Below are 23,121 nucleotides of genomic sequence, written 5' to 3'. Positions count from 1 at the left end.
CTCTTGTGTATCTAAAGCTACAAAAAAGAAAAAAACCTTTTAGCCATAGATATATTGAACTTACTCTGATTAACAATCTTACTACACTGACAGATTTAAAGCTGAATTCCAGGAACGCTGCTCCGCTGTAATAAGTAAAGGCATGCTATGAGTTAAATCCAAAGAGCTTAGCTCCTGGGCTTAGATCTATTGTTTAAATCTGACAGTTGTATTGCACACCTGGAAAACGGCGGCTATTGCTGTATTCCCGGAAGCCCGGCGCTGATGGTTCAGGTCTAAGCATCTTCAATGTTACAGTCAGTGCAGCTGCTATGGCTGCCCCTCCCCTCCGCCTGCCCAATCACAGAAGCCTTTGTATTATGTGAACTAATTTACAAAATACAAAGGCTTCTCTGAATGGTCAGCAGAAGGGAGAGGCAGAGTTCTGAGTGTATGCTCTAGCAAAGCCATAAGCCTGTCAGATATAAATAATAGATGTAAGATCTGGAGAGGTCATGCACCTCCCTGGACTTAAAGTATAACTAAAGGCAAGGCAGTCCTTGTCGGGACAAGCCTGTGATTATCGCTAGAGGCTATAGCAGTCGCTAGTGATAATCGTAAGAGAATTTGGCAGGTTGGTTTTACTCAAGTTGATCGATCAACTTGGTACATTCAGCCTGCCCATTAACAATTCTAATCTTGGTCGTTTCCTGCTGAACTGGCAGGGATTCAAACCATCTATGGCCGGCCTAAATCTCTCTAGTTCTTTGCAGCTGAAAAGAAAAGGGGTGGGGCAGATACAACATTTTAAAATGTTATAAAAGCTTCTTTATTGAAGTCTATGAGCACATCATCATTTAATCCTTTTTTAACCTCACCTCAGTAGTTGGAGGGTCTTTCCTTTTGCCTCTGATCCACGCTGTAACAGAAAACAGAAGACGTTAAATTAGACCTATAAAACACAATTGACTCATTACAGAAAAAGCACACATTTATGTGATATGAAAACAAGACAGAGCACAAACAGTATGAATCATAAAGAGGAAAGGAATCATTTTGAAAAGATTCCAGATATTCATTCTTACACAAATGGCCAGCTAATAAATTTTTCAACATCTTTCAAAAGTAAAAAAAAATAAAAATAAAAATAAAAATGTTTATCTCAGAGAAATTCCCCAAAGCATGGATAAACCTTCTCTAAAAGCTCCCATTACCTTACCGTTCTTTAGCTGTATGCTTTCAGAGACCATGGGCGCTTAAGGGAACTATATAAATCATACAGCAGGAATAAGCCAATCTCTTCCCTGTACTCTGGATACAGTCCAGCTGTTTGCAACTTATTAACAGAAAAAAAAGCAACTGCTTGATTTTAGCAGAATGTTATATACTACACTGGCATGCATGGCTCTAATAAGCATTGTGATCGCTGTAAAAAAATAGAATTTTTTCATCATACTTACCTGTAAAATCCTTTTCTTTGAAGACATCACGGGACACAGAGTTAGGCTAATATTCATTACCTACTGGGTTATGATTGAATCAAAGGTAATTCAATTTATATGCCACATCCCTAAATCTAAATTTGGTATATCGAGACTATCTAAATTTGGTATATCGAGACTATGTCTATAGTAAAAATGTGGGACTTTTGAGGCACAACGTTTTAGTAAGATGTTTTAAACATTTTATTTCATTTCTTTTAAAATTCAACATGTAATAGTAAAAAACAAATTATAAACAGTAATTTCAAACCACTGCAGTGTCTTATATAACAATTTTTTCTGCTCAACGTGTTTCATGAACATGGTCCTCTTCATCAGGACCTAGCAGACTTGAATTGCTGCCATCTAAATAGAGTAACAAAATTGATCTTAAATAATCATATCAATATAGCACATTTCATACATTATGTCATAATGTCTCCCCATCAAGGACTGCAACATGTACCTATTCCTCATAGTTCAACTATATACGGCACAGGGGTCCCAAGGGGGAACTCCCTCTCCCTTCTCCTCCAACCTCCAGTTTGTTTTAATTCTACTTAGTAATTCATTAATTTCCCTAATTTGTGGGTGCAAAAATTGCTACCCACATTTTTTCCATTTGCTGAATTATTTATTTGTGTTTAGAAATGGGCTGTGTGTACCCTCCTCTCAAAGAGCTCCAAGGGATTAAATCACACATACCTTAATTCTAGACATATATCCTTAACTCAAAATTCAATATTTACCTTCTGTATTGCAGTCATAAATTTGATTTAAATATTTATAGCATTTCTGCTCTTGTGGTAAAACAGGTGGTCCATTAAACAGACAGTTGACAAGTGAACTTCTCTCATAGGTTTAGTTTGGGTTCCTCACATTGGGTCTATAAAATAACCATCATTTTAATTTAATCTCAATTCCTCACATTCACTCAATAATAGTGATAACAATATTATAATAATAATGACAATCACTCAATAGTGACAGTAATGTTATAACAATCATTACACTGGTGGTATTGCTACTGGTAAACAGAGTAAAATTCCTCTGTACAGCTACCCTGCCTTTGCACAACAATTAGATAGCCAGTGTCAATACGAACCCATCAGAGATAAGGAAAGGTGAAAGTAATTCTAGTTGGAGGTATTTCAAGCCCGGCAGGTTCCCATACTGACAGCCATATGCTGTCTCGTTTGTGTAGAAATTAACGCAATCTGCAATTTAGGGAATATTATTAATTTTAAGGAAATAGATAATCCAAAAGTGCCTCTGATTACTAAAGCGAACACATCAAGTTTTGATATGTTAACCACGGCTGTCATCCTCGTCATGGAAGGTGTCAGAGCTTGTACTGGATCTCCCACAGGTACTCGGACAGAAAAAAGGGGCTCAAATAGTGGAATTCCGTTTTCTCTATCGTTTATTTAAACTCAAAATGACATGTTCTATAAATCCGTCAATTAGTTCTTAAATTATCAGCATTAAAAATTGCTCTAGACAGTGCAGGAAACCACAAGACTCACAAAACTAAGGAAGACAGCGCCCACCGTTTACTTCCGGTTGTCTCTTCCTGGCCGTGGAACGTAAAGGTCACTTCTGGTCACCAAAAGGTCATGCACTAATGCGTTTCGTCATCACAACTTTCTCTGAGGGCGTGGCCTTACAGCGTGGTGCCCCAGTTTTTTAAATCGGCACATTGCAGCATAAGCATTAACCACCCAGCCATCATTGCTAGACTTAGTCTGGTCCTTTTTCCTGTTTCTAGGATCTCATATGTAATTTTATGAAATTTGTATATATGATCTTACAAATATATATTTTTTATATAACCTTACAAGTATATAATTTTATATTTTATATTGTTAGATAGTATTATATGAGATTTTAGATATAGATTTATTTTAAATTACTGTTTATTCTAGTGTTGCACGTATTATAGTATATATGAATTATATGCATTTTAAATATAGGGATGACTGTAATGATATAATGGCCCTATAATGCACTAGTAATTAAATCAGATGTTCTTTTAGTAATTTGTTATAAAAAGGATGTACAGTGTATGTTACATTCAGATATACAAGTCATGCATACTCTTTTATGCCGATTGTATACTGATCCCCAAGTCAACTAATGATGGCCGCCGATGTGCACCTGTTGATATGAGCGGTTTGCACTTGGAGGGTTAATATTTACGCTGCAATATGTTGGTATAAAAACCGGGATGCGTACGCCCTCAGAGGAAGTCGTGATGACGAAACGCGTCAGTGCGTGACCTTACAGAAACCGGAAGTGACGTTTGCATTCCACGGCCAGGCAGAGACAACCGGAAGTAAGCGGTGGACGCTGTCTTCCTTAGTTTTGTGAGTCTCGTGGTTTCCTGTGCTGTGTAGAACACTTTTTAACACTGATAATTTAAGAACTAATTGACTTACGGATTTTATGGAACATGTCATTTTGATTTACATAAACGATAGAGAAAACGGAATTACGCTATTTGAGCCCCTTTTTTCTGTCCGAGTACCTGTGGGAAATCCAGTACAAGCTCTAACACCTTCCATGACGTGGATGACAGCCCTGGTTAACATATCAAAGCTTGTTAACATATCAAAACGTGTTCATCTTTCTGGAGAGCGAGAACCCCTAAGGGGAGTGTGATGCACGGCTTGCGGATTCTGGTGTGAGGTGCACATCTTTAATACCACATTAGGACCACAATCTGTGTCTTCCTGGACTTTTATTACCATCTGCCATTCTTCAATTTTCTCATGTACCATTACCATATGAAAGCCGGTCATAATAAGCAATGACAGTAGACACCGCTTTAGTAAGGAGGCACCTTTGGAGTTCCTGTGGACATTTTACTATATTGTATGGATTATTGTTTTGCATTTTGCACTTTAAGCGGCAGCTGACACTTTGAATCGCTGTGAAAGACTGAATCATTGCGATTACTGAATGGTCTATATTTTTATAAAATTTAATAACTCCATAGCGCCGAGATAGTGGAAGAAGGCCTAGGTTTTCGCTGTATTGTGATAAGGAAATAGATAAACTATCAATTATTAGAGAGTTTTGTTGCTGAAAAAAGAGCCCTCCAGAGGCATGTCCTACCTGTATCACTTCCACACTGCAAAATGAATCTTCAGCCTGTTTGGTTGCAGAGAGGGGAGAGAGATGTGTCCTGGAATCACCTGTGCCATATAAAAGAACTTGTGTTCTCCAAATTGCCCCAGCTGTGGTTCGGCGGCCAGAATCAATTATCTGGACGCCGTACCTATACCAAAATGGACACGGCTGCTTCAGATGGGCCGACGCATGCGCCGCATGGTAAACGCACGTCATATGATGGGCGTTACTAGCTGCTCAACATATAGGTATGCTGGGGACAAGGAGGAGAGGTGAACAGAGTTCCACCCACCTCAGCACAGCGAGCCAAGCCCGGAAATGGGGACATGGTTGCATGCGAGGATTAGGAGCGCAGGGGGGGGTGTGGCCAGCTACATCCATCCATGTCATGGCCCACCATCTTGAGGAAGGGCAATGCCCATATCTAGAACTTTTGTCGCAGTAAATCGGGAAGAAATTTTACATGCACAATGTAATACAAACCACTGTTAAAGTGAAATATAACCCATAATTGGTTTTAAAATTGTCACACTTGACAATTTAAAGGGTCCCACATGTTGACCCATACATATAATGCAGCGTGGCCATTAATGAGAGCTAGAACAAGGTCATAAGACTAAGGACATTACTTCATATTGTAGCAATTAAAGGAGAAGTGCAAAGTTAATTGCATCGCTTGGCCTAAGAAGATAGGAGCCCTAGAGACATAGTGATTCAGGATAAGCTAACACCAGGGTAATAAGGCAAAAAAACATCATTCATATAGTAATTCATATAGTAACAATTAAAGAAAGGGTGCAAAGCTGATCGCATCATTCAGCTCTGAAGGGGTGAAAGCCTTTAAACAATGGATCCATCTAGTTTTATGTTGTAGGACCAGTTTATCGAAGTCTCTCCCTCTGGGGTCCTCTCGTACATGGTCTAATGCCATGAGGTTCCCGGCTAAAGTATTATAATTGTGTTCTGACATTTTTTACTGTATCCACGTATAATAAGTCTATCTCTATCTCTTAGGGGATGCTCTTAATTAAGTTGGTGGGATGTGAGCTGTTAGCTCTGAAAGTGGTGTTGCCTGCCGTTTCCTTTCTAAATATTGATGTAATCACTTGGCCATCAGGTAGGATGGAAACATTAAGATATAGAAAAGTGACACTGTTGGATATAGTGTGGGTGAAATGGAGATTGAACGTATTATCTTTCAATTTATCAAAAAATGCTAAAAGTTCCAAATGTGGTCCTGTCCATACCATGAGGATTTCATCGATGTACCTGTGCCACGTTAAAACGTGGCACAGGTACATCGACAAGTCCTCCCTGGCAAAAAGATGTCGCTCCCACCCCCCCAGATACAGGCATATGAGGGGGCACATGAGGTCCCCATAGCCACACCCTGGACCTGGAGGTAGTGGGAGCCATCACAAGTGAACACATTACTATAAAGAATGTGTTCCAATAACTGCAATATGAACCAGTTCACAACACAACCCTCATTAACACGGAAGGGTCCTTTGGGTACATATAAATGTGGAGATTTCCCCGAGTACACTTACATTAGGGAATGCGATACATGCATATTACCTAATGGGGAAAGATTTAGGCCTTTGTACCAAGTGAACTGCACCACAACGGGAGTGATCTTATGACCTGCAGTTGTGGTGCGTTTTACGTGGGAAAGACCAAATGCCCCTTTCATAAATGTATCCATGTCCATGTATACTATGTACTGGGGTGCACGAATGGAAATTTTGGTTAAAACTGAAAACAAAGGATGCACTAGGCCGAAAACCGATACCGAAAATTACAGTTTTTTAAAAAATTTATATTTTTATATACAATTGTATTATATTCGACTTTTTAATTAATATCATCAATTTAAATTAATTTATTGTTGGCCATTATTGGCACCTTTTAGTGCAAGGAAAGCTCAGGAAAAATGCAGTCTATAATCATCTCTTGTATCATGTCCATAGTCTCTAACCATCTGAAACAGGAGATGGTTAGAGACTGCAGACATGATACAGGAGATGGTAAGAGACTACAGATATAGTACAGGAGATGGTCAGAGACTACAGACATACTACAGGAGATGGTTGGAGACTGCAGACATGATACAGGAGATGATAAGAGACTACAGATATAGTACAGGAGATGGTCAGAGACTACAGACATACTACAGGAGATGGTCAGAGACTGCAGACATGATACAGGAGATGGTCAGAGGCTGCAGACATGATACTGAAGATGGTCAGATACTGCAGACATAATACAGGAGATGGTCAGAGACTGCAGACATAGCACAGGAGATGGTCAGAGACTGCAGACATGATACAAGAGATTAATGCAGCCTCACCAGTGTGTCAGATGTAGCCTGCCATTGCCCGTCATGCAGCCTGCCAGTGGTCAGATCAGAGCAGCGATGTGTCACGGAGCTGTATTTGAATTGCCTGGGCTGCAGTAACAATGTCCCGCCTCCTGTGATCACGTCATGCTGATTCAATGTCCCACCAGTGTGCAGTCTGTCACAGGAGGTGGGACATTGTTACTGCGGCCCATGCAATTCAGCTCTGTGACACACGGAGACTGCCGCTCTGTGGGAGGTGAGGAGAATGGAAAAAACACAATTTTCGGCAGTTTTTTTTCAGCCGCCGAAATTTCAGTGCATCCCTACTATGTACCAAAGCTAAACACTCCAATTGGAGGCCATATAGCCTTAAAACACAATTATAATACTTTAGCCATGATCTTCATGGCATTAGACCATGTACGAGAGGACCCTAGAGAGGGAAACGTCGAAAAACTGGTCCTATAACATGAAACTAGATAGATCCATTGTTTAAAGGCTCTCACCCCTCCAGGGCTGAATGATGCGATCAGCTTTGCACGCTTCCTTTAATAGTTACTATATTAAGTACTGTCGCTAGGGCTCCTATCCCCTTAGGCCAAACGATGCGATTAACTTTGCACTTCTTCTTTAATTGCTACTATATGAAGTAATATGGGTGGGCGGCAATGATAAAATGAAAGGCACCAACATCCCTGTATATAAATGTCAGAAAAGGGGGGATTTTTTTGGCGGGACTTTGGGGGTGCCAACAAAAAAGGACGTCAAACAATTCTCGACAGTATGTAGAAATTTGAAGATTTTATTGTTACATACAAAATATAATAAAAAATTCCAATGTAAATTATGCACACATATTCAAGGATACATCTAAAAGTTTAAAACAGATGATGAAATAAAATCACTCGATAGTAGCGTTGGAGTGGTAGTCCCGACATGTTTCGCCACTCTGGACTCATCAGGGGACGTTTTGAAAACTGTCGAGCATTGCTTGACTTCCTTTTTCGTTGCCGCCCCCAAAGTCCCGCCAAATAAACCCCCCTTTTCTGACACAACTATATGAAGTAATGTCCTTTGTTTTATGACCTTGTTCTAGCTCTCATGAATCACCATGCTGCATTATATGTACGGATCAACATGTGGGACCCTTTAAATTGTCAAGTGTGACAATTTTAAAATCAATTATCGGTTATATTTTTCACTTTAACAGTGGTTTGTATTACATTGTGCATGTAAAATTTCTTCCCCTGATTGACTGTGAAAGAAGACCCAGATATGAGCATTGCCCTTTCTCAAGATGGTGGGCCATGACATGGGCGGATGTAGCTGGACAGACACCCCCGCCCTCCCCATCCATGTGTGCAACCATGTCTCCCTATGCTGAGGTGGGTGAAACTCTGTTCACCTCTCCTCCTTGTCCCCAGCATACCGATATGCCGTGCAGCTAGTAACGGCCATCATATGACGTGCAATTACGACGCATCGCATGCGCCGGCCCATTTAAAGCCGCCGCGACCATTTTGGTATAGGTCCGGCGACCAGATAATTGATTCTGGCCGCCGGTGTTCTGCCGAGAAAGTTCCCATCGGCGGATAATGACCCCCCTGTACTGCGCAGGCGCAGCACTTGCGCAGTACAAATAACAAGGGAGCCGCCGAAAATATCCGAAGCTGAACAGCTGTGAGGGAGCTGTACATGGCGCCTGCGCAATGAGCAGGACATTGTGCCCCATGCTGCCGCACGCTCCCGATGCTCGTGCTACTCTGCAAGGGGCGGGTGTATTACTGTGATATTGTGTAAGGGGCAGATGCTACAGAAGAGGCCGAATATTAAATGACTATAATCGCCCATGAAGATTGCAAAACCCGTCCTTAATGTGTTTAAAGACGCCGTAATATACCCACCCCTTGCAGAGTAGCACAAGCATCGGGAGCGTGCGGCATTGTCTGGTAGCATCGGGAGCGTCTGGTAGAATGTGGTGTTCAATTTGGTCTTCAATGCACAGGCGCGGTGTACAGCTGACTCACAGCTGTGTATGTTCGGCTATTTTCAGCGGCTAGGTAGGCTCCGTAGTGCTTCATACTGCGCAAGCGCTGCGCCTGCGCGGTACAGGGGGGTCATTATCCGCTGGGGGAACTTTTTCGGCAAGACACCGGACCACAGCTGGGGCAATTTGGAGAACACTAGTTCTCTTATATGGCACAGGTGATTCCAGGACACAGCTCTCTCTCCCCTCTCTGTAGCCAAACAGGCTGAAGATTCATTTTGCAGTGTGGAATTGATACAGGTAGGACATGCCTCTGGAGGGCTTTTTTCAGCAACAAAACTCTCTAATAATTGATAGTTTATCTATTTCCTTGTCTAAATTGCAGATTGCGTTAATTTCTACACAAACGAGACAGCATATAGCTGTCAGTATGGGAAGCTGCTGGGCTTGAAATACCTATAACTAGCATTACCTTCACCTTTCCTTATCTCTGATGGGTTCGTATTAACACTGGCCATCTAATTGTTGTGCAAAGGCAGGGTAGCTATACAGAGGAATTTTACTCTGTTTACCAGTAGCAATACCATCACTGTAATGATTGCTGTTATAACATTACTGTCACTATTATTGAGTGATTGTCATTGTTATTATAATATTGTTATCACTATTAATGAGTGAATGTGAAGAATTGAGATTAAATTAAAATGATGGTCATTTTATAGACCCAATGTGAGGAACCCAAACTAAACCTATGAGAGAAGTTCACTTGTCAACTGTCTGTTTAATGGACCACCTGTTTTACGAGAGCAGAAATGCTATAAATATTTAAATCAAATTTATGACTGCAATACAGAAGGTAAATATTGAATTCTGAGTTAAGGATATATGTCTAGAATTAAGGTATGTGTGATTTAATCCCTTGGAGCTCTTTGGGAGGAGGGTACACACAGCCCATTTCTAAACACAAATAATTAAGCAAATGGAACGAATTTGGGTAACAATTTTTGCACCCACAAATTAGAAAAATTAATGAATTACTAGGTTAATATATGAACAGCTCCTAGTACCACCCTGGTGGTTGATATAGGCCACTGCAGTGGCATTGTTGGGCTGAACCCTGATGGGGCAGTCCTAAAGCTCCACCGTCCAGGACCGTACCGCCCGTAACTCCAGGATGTTGATGGGCAGACTCTGCCCTTGACCATCTCCCCTGAGCTGTGAGCCCCTCCAGGGTCGCTCCCCTGCCCGAGAGACTGGCGCCTGTGTTCAGTACTCTCCAAGACACTGGGAGGAAGGATCTTCCCTTTTGCAGGGTCTGATCCTGCAACCATCAGCTTAGGCATAAGCGTGCCCGGGGACATGGGGTAATCCAGGGCTTGTGCTCTCCTGTTCCAAGTCAACAAGATGTCTTGTTGTATAATCCCGGAATGGAATTGAGCGTAGGGAACTGCCTCAAAGGAGGACACCATCCTTCCCAGAAGACTCATACAGAGCCAAATAGAGGGTTGCCTGGTGGACCTTACCAGATTCACCTGATCCTTCAGGGCACAGATTTTTGCAGGTGGCAGAAATACCTTTGCCTGGACCGTATCCAGGATCAGACCTAGATACTCGAGACTCTGAGCTGGTCTCAAGGCTGACATTTTGGTATTTATGACCCAGCCCAGATTTTCTAAATACTGCACTGTGCAGGCTACACTGTGTTTTAGGGCCTTTAGTGAATGATCTCTGAGAGGGAGGTCGTCCAAGTATCCGAGCACCAATATCCCCTGGGCCCTTAAAAGACCCAGTACAGGTGCTAGGTGTAAACACCCAGGGTGCTGTGGCAGACCCGAAGGGCAGTGCCACAAACTGGAAATGACGTTCCTCTGCTGTAAATCACAGGAACCTCTGATGAGGTTTAAAGATAGGTATGTGTAAATATGTGTCCTCGATATTGATGGAGGCTAAGAAGTCTCCCATCTGGAGCGAGGCTACTACCGAGCAGACTGACACCATCCTGAAGAATTGGATTAACAGGTATTGGTTCAGGGATCTTAGGTCCAAGATTGGCCTTATGTCCCCATTTGGTTTTAGAACCATGAACAGGTTCGAATAAAACCCTGTGCCTTTTTCGGACTCTAGAACCTGTATGATCACTCCCTGATGCACTAACTGCTCTAGTGCTTGAAACAATACGTTTTTTTGGAGGATCCGCAGGAACGTTGGATCTTAGAAACCTCTGAGGAGGAAACCTCTGTAATTCCAGCCTGGAACCGTGGGACACTGTTGAGGTGACCCACTTGTCCTGCACCATTGTTCTCCAAATGTCTGCAAACTGAAGCACCCTTCTGCCCACCCGATAGAGTGGGGGCGTCCCCTCAAAAGGAGGGCTTTGTGCAGGGGTTTAGAATAGTTCTGGAACCAGGGTTTTTTAAAGCCTTGGCACTGCGGCTTGCCCCTGGCTCTAGCCGGGCACCCATTAACATTAGAGCGGGCTTCGGGAAAATGGCCGCCGTGCGCCCATTACAAGGGGACTATATATAAGCATTGGCTTTCTATCCCTTGTTATCCCCTGAAGAAGTCACGTGACGTGACGATATGCATTAGGATTGGAGCACGGGACGCTGCCACAGACAAACAACAGGAGACGAGCTCGGCGCTCGTAGTTACTACACACTGCAGCATTGTTTTAAATGTAAGTTGATTGGACTTGTTTTATTAAATAAATATACCTTTTATATGGGATCACGCTATGTGCGTCTCTTTCCCCCTCACACTGTACATCACTACTCTACCTGACGAACACTGAGGAGAGAGGCACGGGGACATATTCCAGTTTCCAGGTACGGGGACAGATTCCAGATTGGTGGTACCCCTGGAGGCATACGAGCTCGGCGCTCGTGGATTGATGCCCACACTCACTTCATGAAAGTGAGTGCAACCTCCCCCCGTGTGTGTCTTGCCCCCCCTCCACTGTGGTCGTCGCAGAGTTATTTTACATGCTGTATACTTTTTATTTTTTATATTTCGCTTGGCATGTTCATCATTGTCACTACCTTATACACGGAACGTCTACACCTGCGGGTCATTTGCAACAAAGGCTGTACACCTTACAGCTGTAAGGTAAGCGGCTTGCAAACACGGAGATGTCCTCACTGAAGATCCCCCTTCCCTTCACGATTGGAATTGTTTTGTGTCTCTCATCACGAGTTTTTGTTTTTTGGACTGGATGATAGAACTAATATTCATGTTTGTCCTAGGGATTTGTCACTTGTAGTTCACCAGGATTTGGCACGTATTTGCTAATGGGGCACTAGCCCACATATATATATATTTATTTTTTTGCATTGTGTCATTATTCATCCTATTTGTGTTAGTATATGCATTTTTGCTTTGCTATATTCAAGCAGTCACTGTTTCACAATTACCTTTATATATTAGGCTTTGTCTGCCTGCAACATTATAGTCATGTTGATCAGCTACGTTGCACTGCACCCCCACCATGTTCTTTTAGCATGTAGGATCCATTCATGCATTGGCCCGTTTCTGCTTTTTTAGTTCACTTTGCCACTGTAGTCATCTTTGTAGCTCCCCCCCCCCCCTTCATCACAGCGCAACTACCGTTTACTACGTGATTGCCCCGTCAAATGACGGAGCAATCACTTGTAAACAAACCGGCGACATGTCCGGTTCCTCTTTCCCCTCTCTGTACCGATTGGTACAGTGCGAGGGGAGAGATCAATTGCAGCAGTGCTGTGGGCTAGATTTGTAGTGCCAACAGCGCTGATCTGTGTCCATTGCAGCCTCATCCATCCATCCATCCTCAACCACCCCTCTGTCATACTCATCCATCCATCCATACTTAGCAATACTCATCCATCTCCTGCCATACCCCGCCATACTCAGCAATACTCAGGACAACTTGGTACAAGTTGTCCTTTAATGAATAAAGCCTCCTGCTGAGGGCAGCCCACCTGGTCTTATACTCACTTCTATGCAGTGACATTCATTGTGTGGCCCCACAGCCTTGTTTCTGAAAAGGTTCTTGCTGGGTCCTCTTCTGCCTCCATATTTGCACCACAGCCTTAATTATAACTATGGGGAGCTGTACTCATACCTCCAGCAGTCCTGCAGAATATGGCTTTTCCATATAAAATGGGGAATAAAATGGGGTACTAGCATGCATGCAAAGGCTGAGAAAGCTCCTGTGAGGATGCTTTGAAAAGCAAGGTATGAAGGAATCCAATAGTGAAGATCTTGCATTAAGGTTGATGGTGGGTATTAGACATGGTGGCCTGCATTCATGGGGGGGAGGCATTCTTAAAGGGCAACTTGTACCAAAGGTACAGTTATCCTTTAAATAATAGCACATTTTAAAAACAACAACAGAATGCTTACAAATGTGCCCTCCTTTTTGCTTGCTTCAGGACTCTGAAAAAAGGGAAGCTCTATTGAAATTATTGAATTGGGGAAAAAATGGGGAGGAGGAAAGCCCAGCCATATGACCAGCCAAACCACAATATTGAAGTGTTCTTTCAAACTTGATGCAGAGTATATTCCATGGGACACCACAGGCTCTAAAACTTGTAAAATGTAGACTGCACGATGTCAAAAAAGCAGTCTGCAATATCCTCTCTCAATTATTATTATACGGGATTTGTGTAGCACCAAGAGTTTGCGCAGAGCTTTGCAACACAAGGGCAAACAGTACAGTAATACAATATAACACAAGAGGAATCAGAGGGCCCTGCTTGTTAGTTCTTCTAAAGGGGAGGGTCAAGTGATACAAAAAGGTAAAACTGTGGGGTATGAGCTGATGGAGAAAATAAAAGTACAGTTGATAGGAGAAGGCAGGATAGACTTCTCTAAAGAGAAAGGTTTTCAGTGATCACCTAAAAATGGACAGATTAGGGGATAGTTGGACAAATAGGGGTAAGAAGTTCTAGAGGTTGGGAGAGGCTATGGAGAAGTCTTGGGAGGCGAGCATAGGAGGAGGTAACGAAGGAACTAGAGAGCAGGAGGTCTTGGGATGAATGAAGTGAACGATTTGGTTGCTATTTTGAGACAAGGTTAGTGATATAGCTGGGGGCGTTGTGGGTGGCTTTGTAAGTTATTGTTAGTATTTTGAATTTAGTTTGTTGGGTGAGCGAAAGCCAGTGGAGGGATTGGCAGGGGAGTTGCAGACACAGAGAGGTAGGTAAGGTGGTCGAGTTTAGCATGAGCATTCATGGATGGACTGAAGAGGGGATAGCCTATGTAAAGGAAAACCAATGAGGTGGGAGTTGCAGTAGTCAAGGTGAGAGATAATTGGGGAGTGAATTAGAAGCTTTGTGGTGTAATTGGTTAAGAAGGGGCGTATTTTGGAGGAGGAGGTTTGGATTTTGCGGAGGTTAAGGCAGCAAGATTTAGACAGTGATTGGATGTGGGGCCGAAAGGAAAGTTTAAAGTCCAGGATTATGCCTATCACTCTAGGGGATATCTTCAGTGTTTATAACATCACATCACATACTTTAGCTGAACCAGAAGATATACCCTGACCAGAACCACAAGCCCTCAATGGATATGACTCAAGTGCAAAAATCCATTCAGTCTGGAAAATTTTCTGGTTCAGCAACTGATGCTTGGGTACCCACTAGGTGTGGCGCAGATTAACTGACCTACCATGTAAACATGGCATTGCCCATAAAGGAAAGTGTTAATTAAATACAGGCACCTCCGTGCAAGGCTGGGATTACTAACAGGTTACTGGTTTTAACATGAAAAGCAAATATATGTATAATTTGACAGTGAAAAACACTACCTACAGGACTCGAGGTTAGACGTGCATAATAAACTTACGCAAGTATATGCCTAATTTATATCTCATTCATTTAGTGTGTGACCTAGAATTTTGGAATAATTGCTTTGTTAGCTAATCAAAATTCTTCAAAAAGTATAGTCTGGCAAAAATTTTTCACTGCAAGAGGAGGTCCTTTAATTTCAGAATAATGTGATTTAGGCAACTGGTGTGTACCCTACTGAAGTGTGAATTTTAGTGACAAATCCACATTAATTCTTAGATTTATGAATATATGATGGAAGTTCAGTCATTAAAACAATGTCCGAGGCTGAACTTGTATGAGTAGTAGTGTCAACAGTTGATGAACCTCACAAACTATATCAGATGTCTCCCACTACCTTAGACCATGGAAACTTTCACATAGAATTTTGTAAATGATACAAGATCATTTTTCATACAGAAGCAATGTTTACTTCACTAATTTTATTCTTAAAATCCTCAAAGCAGAGACTTCATAAATAATAAATGTCAAACAGAAAGCCAAATGTTGTCACAAAGCCAAGTCTGCCTTCCACAAAGGAGAAGGAGCTCTGTGAAAATGTAATACATGTGTACTTATAGACCAGAAAACCACATATCAGGGTACAAAAATGAGGCAAATGCTACATATATACACTTAAACATGGTATTACAGCAATACAGTATTTTTGGTATATATAAATAGAAATGACCACACTAGAGTAAATATACTAACCCTTTTCATTGCCAGCCTTTTTTAAAAAAAAAATTGTACATGATAGAATACACATTTTAGACCTAATACCACCATAATATTATAGATTTTCTGAAAGCAGAGACCCTGAAGAATACAATCTTGGCAGTTGCAATTTTTTATTTCTACTGTTTATTAAACCTATATTTTCTATTTGAACATACACTCCAGTTCATTTTAGGGCACAATACCCATTTTTTGGTATAAATATAAAAGTGTCGGTTGAGGCGATTAAATTGATCCCATATATATTCAAAATTGTCGATAGGTGATGAGACTTAAAAAAAAAACAAAACAAAAAAAAAAACAAAAAAAAAACTTTACAGCTCATTCTTGGCAGTGAAGAAGTGAAGGAAAACAAACTCCGGCTGTTATTGTGAATGGAAGTTTGTTTACATGCTAGCACTGCCACTGACATAATAGTTACATGAGCAGAAGGGTAACAGTGTATGTTAAGCTAAGTGGAATACGAAGAAATTAAAGCGCATCTAAAACCAAGAACAAACTTTAAACATTACAACTTGTCGGTCCCTAGATGTGGTAGCTGCATTCTTTTTTTAATCAGGATTTTTTGTTCCCTTTTTATTTTCACCCGATGGTCCTAACCGGTAGCGCACTTCCCGTTCTAAGGAGACAAGACTCGCTCACTGGTCTGCTTCTTTACAGTTTACAGTTCAGTATACAAGAAGTTACAAGCACACTGGGATTTTGGCAGGATCGACAGGTATTTTTCTGTACTTCCTTTCTGTAAGCTGCAATATACAGCATTACATGTTTGTCCTTGGGTTTAGATACACTTACAGTGCCTTGAGAAAGTATTCATAGCCCTTGAAATTTTCCACATTTTGTCATGTTACACAGTGCCATCTTAAGAGCATTATAGGCCCCCTGGCAATACAGTGCACTTGGGCCCTGTCTACACAATCACGCACGAGAATAAAAATGCAAATTATCAATAAGGCTAATGGTGTGTGAGAGAGAGGGTCTGCAATGGTGTGTGAGAGAGAGGGTCTGCAATGGTGTATGGACCAGTGCAGTCTCACCAGTGTACATCTATGCAGCCTGACCAGTGCAGCCTCACCAGTAAGCATCTATGCAGCCTGACTAGCGCAGCCTGACCAGTGCAGCCTCACCAGTGTACATCTATGCAGCCTGACCAGTGCAGCCTCACCAGTGTACATCTATGCAGCCTGACCAGTGCAGCCTCACCAGTGTACATCTATGCAGCCTGACCAGTGCAGCCTCACCAGTGTACATCTATGCAGCCTGACCAGTGCAGCCTCACCAGTGTACATCTATGCAGCCTGACTAGTGCAGCCTCACCAGTGTGCATCTATGCAGCCTTACCAGTGTAGATATATGCAGCCTGACCAGTGCAGCCTCACCAGTGAGCATCTATGAAGCCTAACCAGTGCAGCCTCACCAGTAACCATCTATGCAGCCTGACCAGTGCAGCCTCACCAGTGTACATCTATGCAGCCTGACCAGTGCAGCCTCACCAGTGTACATCTATGCAGCCTGACCAGTGCAGTCTCACCAGTGTACATCTATGCAGCCTGACCAGTGAAGCCTCACCAGTGCACATCTATGCAGCCTGCCCAGTGAAGCCTCCCCAGTGCACATCTATGCAGCCTGACCAGTGAAGCATCACCAGTGTACATCTATGCAGCCTGACCAGTGCAGCCTCACCAGTGCGCATCTATGCAGCCTGACCAGTGCAGCCTCAGCAGTGCACATCTATGCAGCCTGACCAGTGCAGCCTCAGCAGTGTACATCTATGCAGCCTGACCAGTGCAGCCTCAACAATGTGCAGCTATGCAGCCTGACCAGTGCAGCCTTACCAGTGTACATCTATGCAGCCTAACCAGTGCAGCCTCAACAGTGTGCAGCTATGCAGCCTGACCAGTGCAGCATCACCAATGCGCATCTATGCAGCCTGACCAGTGTGCAGCCTCAACAGTGTGCATCAATGCAGCCTGACCAGTGTGCAGCCTCAACAGTGTGCATCAATGCAGCCTCAACAGTGTGCATCAATGCAGCCTGACCAATGTGCAGCTATGCAGCCTGACCAGTGCCCATCAATGAGAGAAAAAAAATCCAGCACCTTAATTCTTCTGCCGTTCTCCCTCTGAATGTCACTCCGCACTGGGCACACACAGGAGTTTAGTGGGCGGTGCCACGCCGGATCGAAAGAGGAATCCAGCGGCCATTCTCCCGCTGCCCCATAGGCATATCACTCCGCAGAGCAGAAACCCATTTAGTAGGCGGTGCCATGATCGGAAGGAGGAGCATTGCTTTGTGGCTACTGCCACCGCTTCTTTTCAGGTGGCAACAGCAAGCGCCTAGCCCAAATCGGCCCTACGGCACTGCGGGCAGCCGGCCTACCGGGAAATTTCCCGCTGGTGGGCCCTGAGTGCAGGCGGCCTTGGCTGGGGTCGCTGGGCAGGTGGGGCCCTCCAGGCAAGTGTGGCCCCCAGGCAACTGCCCAGTGTGCCCATGCAAAAAAGACAGCCCTGATGTTACAACCAAAAACGTAAATGTATTTTATTTGGATTTTATGTGATAGACCAACACAAAGTGGCACATAATTGTGAAGTGCAAGGAAAATGATAAATGGGTTTCAATTTTTTTTTACAAATAAATATCTGAAAAGTGTGGCATGCATTTGTATTCAGCCTCCTTTTCTTGGATACCCCTAACAAAAATCTAATGGAACAAATTGCCTTCAGAAGTCACCTAATTAGTAAATAGTGTCCACTTGTGTGCAATTTAATCTCAGTATAAATACAGCTGTTCTGCAAAGCCCTCAGAGGTTTGTTAGAGAACCTTAGTGAACAAACAGCATCATGAAGGCCAAGGAACACACCAGACAGGTCAGGGATAAAGTTGTGGAGAAGTTTAAAGCAGGGTTAAGTTATAAAAAAATGTCCCAAGCTTTAAACATCTTACAGAGCACTGTTTAAGCCATCATCCGAAAAAAGAAAGGAGTATGGCACAACTACAAACCTACCAAGACATGGCTGTCCACCTAAATGGACAGGCCGGGCAAGGGGAGCATTAATCAGAGAAGCAGCCAAGAGGCCCATGGTAACTGTGGAGGAGCTGCAGAGATCCACAGCTCAGGTGAGAGAATATGCCCATAAGACAACCATTAGTTGTGCACTCCACAAATCTGGCCTTTATGGAAGAGTGGCAAGAAGAAAGCCATTGTTGAAAGAAAGCCATAAGAAGTCCCGTTTATAGTTTGCGAGAAGCCATGTGGGGGACACAGCAAACATGTGGAAGAAGGTGCTCTGATCAAATGAGACCAAAGTTGAACTCTAAAAGCAAAACGCTATGTGTGGCAGAAGACTAATGCACCGTACACATGGTCAGATTTTCCGATGGAAAATGTTCAATGGGAGCTTGTTGTCGGAAATTCCGACCGTGTGTAGGCTCCATCGGACATTTTTCATCTGAATTTCCGTCACACAAAATTTGAGATCTGGATCTCAAATTTTCCGACAACAAAATCCATTGTCGTAAATTCTGATCGTGTGTACACAATTCCGACTCACAAAGTTCCACGCATGCTCGGAATCAAGCAGAAGAGCCGCACTGGCTATTGAACTTCATTTTTCTCGGCTCGTCGTACATGTTGTATGTCACCGCGTTCTTGACGTTCAGAATTTCCGACAAGATTTGTGTGACCGTGTGTATGCAAGACAAGTTTGAGCCAACTCTGTCGGAAAAAATCCATGGATTTTGTTGTCGGAATGTCCGATCATGTGTACAGGGCATTACATTGCATATACCCCTGAACACACCATCTCCACCATCCCCACCATGAAATATGGTGGTGGCAGCATCATGTTGTGGGGATGCTTTTCTTCAGCAGGGACAGAGAAGCTGGTCAGATTTGATGGGAAGATGGCTGGAGCCAAATACCGGGCAATCTTAGATGAAAACCTGTTTGAGTCTGCAAAAGACTTGAAACTGGGGCGGAGGTTCACCTTCCAGCAGGACAACGACCCTAAATATAAAGCCAGAACTACAATGGAATGTTTTAGATCAAAGCATATTCATGTGTTAGAATGGGCTAGTCAAAGTTCAGACCTAAATCCAATTGAGAATCTGTGGCAAGACTAGAAAATTGCTGTTCACAGACGCTCTCCATCCAATCTGACAGAGCTTGAGCGATTTTGCAAAGAAGAATGGGCAAAAATGTCACTTTCTAAAATCAAAGCTGGCAGAGAAAGGAGTATGGCACAACTACAAACCTACCATAGACATGGCTGTCCACCTAAACTGACAGAACGGGCAAGGAAAGCATTAATCAGAGAAGCAGCCAAGAGGCCTATGGTAACCCTGGAGGATCTGCAAAGATCCACAGCTCAGGTGGGAGAGTCTGTCCACAAGACAACTGGTATAGTCGTGCACTCTACAAATCTGACTTTTATGGAAGAGTGGAAAGAAGAAAGCCATTGTTGAAGGAAAGCCATATGAAGTCCCGTTTGCAGTTTGCGAGAAGCCATGTGGAGGACACAGCAAACATGTGGAAAAAGGTGTGCTGGTCAGATGAGACCAAAATTGAACTTTTTGGTCTAAAAGCAAAACGCTATGTGTGGCAGAAAACTAATACTGCCCATCACCCTGAACACAACATTCCCACTGTGAAACATGGTGGTGGCAGCATCATGTTGTAGGGATGCTTTTCTTCAGCAGGGACAGGGAAGCTGGTCAAAGTTGATGGGAAGATGGATGTAGCCAAATACAGGGCACACTTAGAAGAAAAGCTGTTCGAGTCTGCAAAAGACTTGACTGGGGGAGAGGTTCACCTTCCAGCAGGACAATGACCCTAAACATACAGCCAGAGCTACAATGGAATGGTTTAGATCAGGGATCTCCAAAATACAGCCCTCCAGCATGTGAAGAACTACACGTCCCATGAGGCATTGTAAAACTCTGACATTCACAGACATGACTAGGCATGATGGGAATTGTTGTTCCCGAACAACTGGAGGGCCATCATTTGGAGACCCCTGGTTTAGATCTAAACATATTCATGTGTTAGAATGGTCCAGTCAAAGTCCAGACCTAAATCCAATTGAGAATCTGTGGCAAGACTTGAAAATTGCTGTTCACAGATGCTCCCCATCCAATCTGACAGAGCTTGAGCTATTTTGCAAAGAAGAATGGGCAAACTCTAGATGTGCAAAACTGGTAGAGGCATACCCAAAAAGACTTGCAGCTATAATTGCAACGAAAGGTGGTTCTACAAAGTATTGACTCGGGGGGCTGAATATAAATGCACGCCACACTTTTCACATATTTATGTGTAAAAAAATGTGGAAAGCCATTGATCATTTTCCTTTCACTTCACAATTATGTGCCACTTTGCGTTGGTCTATCACATAAAATCCCAATAAAATACATTTACGTACGCCATCAGCGTAGGCATCTAGTTGTAAAAATGAATGGTCATTAATAACCATTGAATTGGAAGTGTATGCTTGTAAGACCACATCCAGTATGACAGGAAACCATAAGGTTTTTTATTTTTTCAATGGTATAGCATCAACATACGGTGCTTTACATACAAATTTACTTTAGTCCCTGCCCCAGAGGAGCTTTTAATTAAATGTCCTTTATACAACACACACAGGGGCCAATTTTGGGTGAAAATCAATTAACATTTCAGAACTTTTTATTTTTTTTTATTTTTTTAACAGTGGAAGAAAATCAGAGGCACCCAGGCAAACATCTGCATGGCATTCAGGAACAGAGGAAATTATTACTTGCTGGATAATTGACCAGACATGAAAACATCAAAATTTACCTTTGCACAATAGGATATATTCTTGTATTTTCACACACAAAAGAGCAAGTCATTGATCAGTTACAGCACTGGTGGGCAGCTTAAAGGCAGCAAAATGTCAGACAATAAAATTAACTCTCCGGCTAATGTGGAGCAACACTGGAACAGATTTTATATAGAGAAAGGTAAGAGGAAAGTTCAAGATGTGTTCCTGATAGCATAACCTTTCAAACAAAGAGCAACTGTGCCATAAACTGCCATTAGAAAGGCCACTGCTTATGAGTCAAAATGAATCTAGTAGTTTGTCAACTTGATTAATGACAATTTCATATCCATTACTCCAAATCTACCTCATCTACTCCTTGTAAAACAGTTTAATACAAATTGTTAACTTTTTCAAGAAGGTCAGAGTTGCATTAATATGCTTAAGTTATCGCAATATAATTTAATTCTTTTTTTTCCAATTACAGATCATCTCTGACATATTTTGAAAAAAATACATTTTTCTTGCATTGTAAACACAAAACAAATCCAGATCAGTTACATGTGGTTTGTTCATGCTCAGAACAGGTCAGTGACCAGATCTGAATCTGTAGCTCTGCTTCCACTTTGTAATTTCACCCCATATTGGCACTAAATTTACATAACCTCATGAGGACCTTGGCCATGTACGCCAAAATAAAAAATAGTGAAAAACACAGGGCGTATGTAGCACTCCCTTGTCCCTCTCCCCCACCACTTTAGCCAGTTCAACTTGATTTGTATTACAGTGGCGCTTTTGAACAGGGTTTTTAAACCCTGTTCAAAGCATTATGCAGATATACAAGGCAACACTTATGGGGTGGCCTTTGATCTATATACGTCAGATAAAGCAACCCTACCAGTAAAAACAATTTGTAAATAAAATTTGTTTCTATTACATAGTTGGATTGAAAAAAAAGACACAAGTCCAACCAATAGAGACAAATACATAGAAAACCTTTATATACAGAATCCTATATCCATAGTTGATCTAGAGGAAGGCAAAAAAAAAACCCTATAAAAAAATAGTCCAATTTTCTCCAGAGGGGGTAGATAAACTCTTTCCTGATTCACCGGAAGCCAATCAGATGTTCCCCGGATCTGAATTAACCACATTAACTCTTAGATAAAGTGGTTGTAAAGTCAGAAGGATTTTTATCTTAATGCATTCTATGCATTGATGAAAAGCCTTCTGTGTGCAGCAGCCCCCCTAATACGTACCCGAGGTCCCTCTCTGTCCAGCGATGTCCATGAGTGTCTCAGCTGTCTAAGATTCTCCTTCCTGATTGGCTGAGACACAGCAGCGGCACCATTGGCACCCTCTGCTGTCAAAGTCAGCTAGCCAATCAGGGGAAAGAGGGTGGGGCCAGGCCTCCATGTCTGAATGGACACAGGGAGCTGTGACTCAGCTCGGGTGCCCCATAGCAAGCTGACGACATTCTTCTCATCTGGGATGGTGACCTTGATGTGTTCTCCTCCTTTGTGGCACACTGTAATGTAAATCCTTTGGGTTTGTCCTTCACTCATGTGATTGATCCTGGTGAAATAGTCTTTTTGGTCCTAGTCCTGTCACATGAAAGATACCATCATCAGTAAAAACTATACCAAACCCACCTGTGTTAATTCTCATCTCCATCATTCTAGCTGCCACCATCCAGCTTGGATTCGGAACATTCCTAGTGGACAATTCAATAGGTTTATGCAGAAATTATACCTAGTCAAGGAAGCATTTGATAACTTAAAGTGAATGTTAACCCAAAAAAAAAAAAAGGAAGGATTCTGCTCCTTTAAAGCATGTTATATGACACAGTGCTTGTCCTGTGTCATTTATACCCCTGTAACACCTAAAA

At 42.5% G+C, this 23,121-nt stretch overlaps 1 protein-coding gene across 3 annotated transcripts in view; it reads right to left on the bottom strand.

Moving 5' to 3' along the window:
• Positions 1-23,121, bottom strand: part of NDUFAF2 (NADH:ubiquinone oxidoreductase complex assembly factor 2) — a 249,402-nt gene that overhangs the window by 22,470 nt on the left and 203,811 nt on the right. For all 3 annotated transcript variants that reach the window (XM_073623183.1, XM_073623175.1, XM_073623187.1), the window contains one exon: positions 858-898. In XM_073623183.1, coding sequence (XP_073479284.1) covers positions 858-898 — 41 coding nt within the window. The remainder of the gene's footprint in view (positions 1-857; positions 899-23,121) is intronic.

The sequence above is a fragment of the Aquarana catesbeiana genome, linkage group LG01, assembly GCF_042186555.1.
Source record: "Aquarana catesbeiana isolate 2022-GZ linkage group LG01, ASM4218655v1, whole genome shotgun sequence".
NCBI lineage: Eukaryota > Metazoa > Chordata > Amphibia > Anura > Ranidae > Aquarana > Aquarana catesbeiana.
This window is presented reverse-complemented; position numbering and strand designations above follow the sequence as displayed.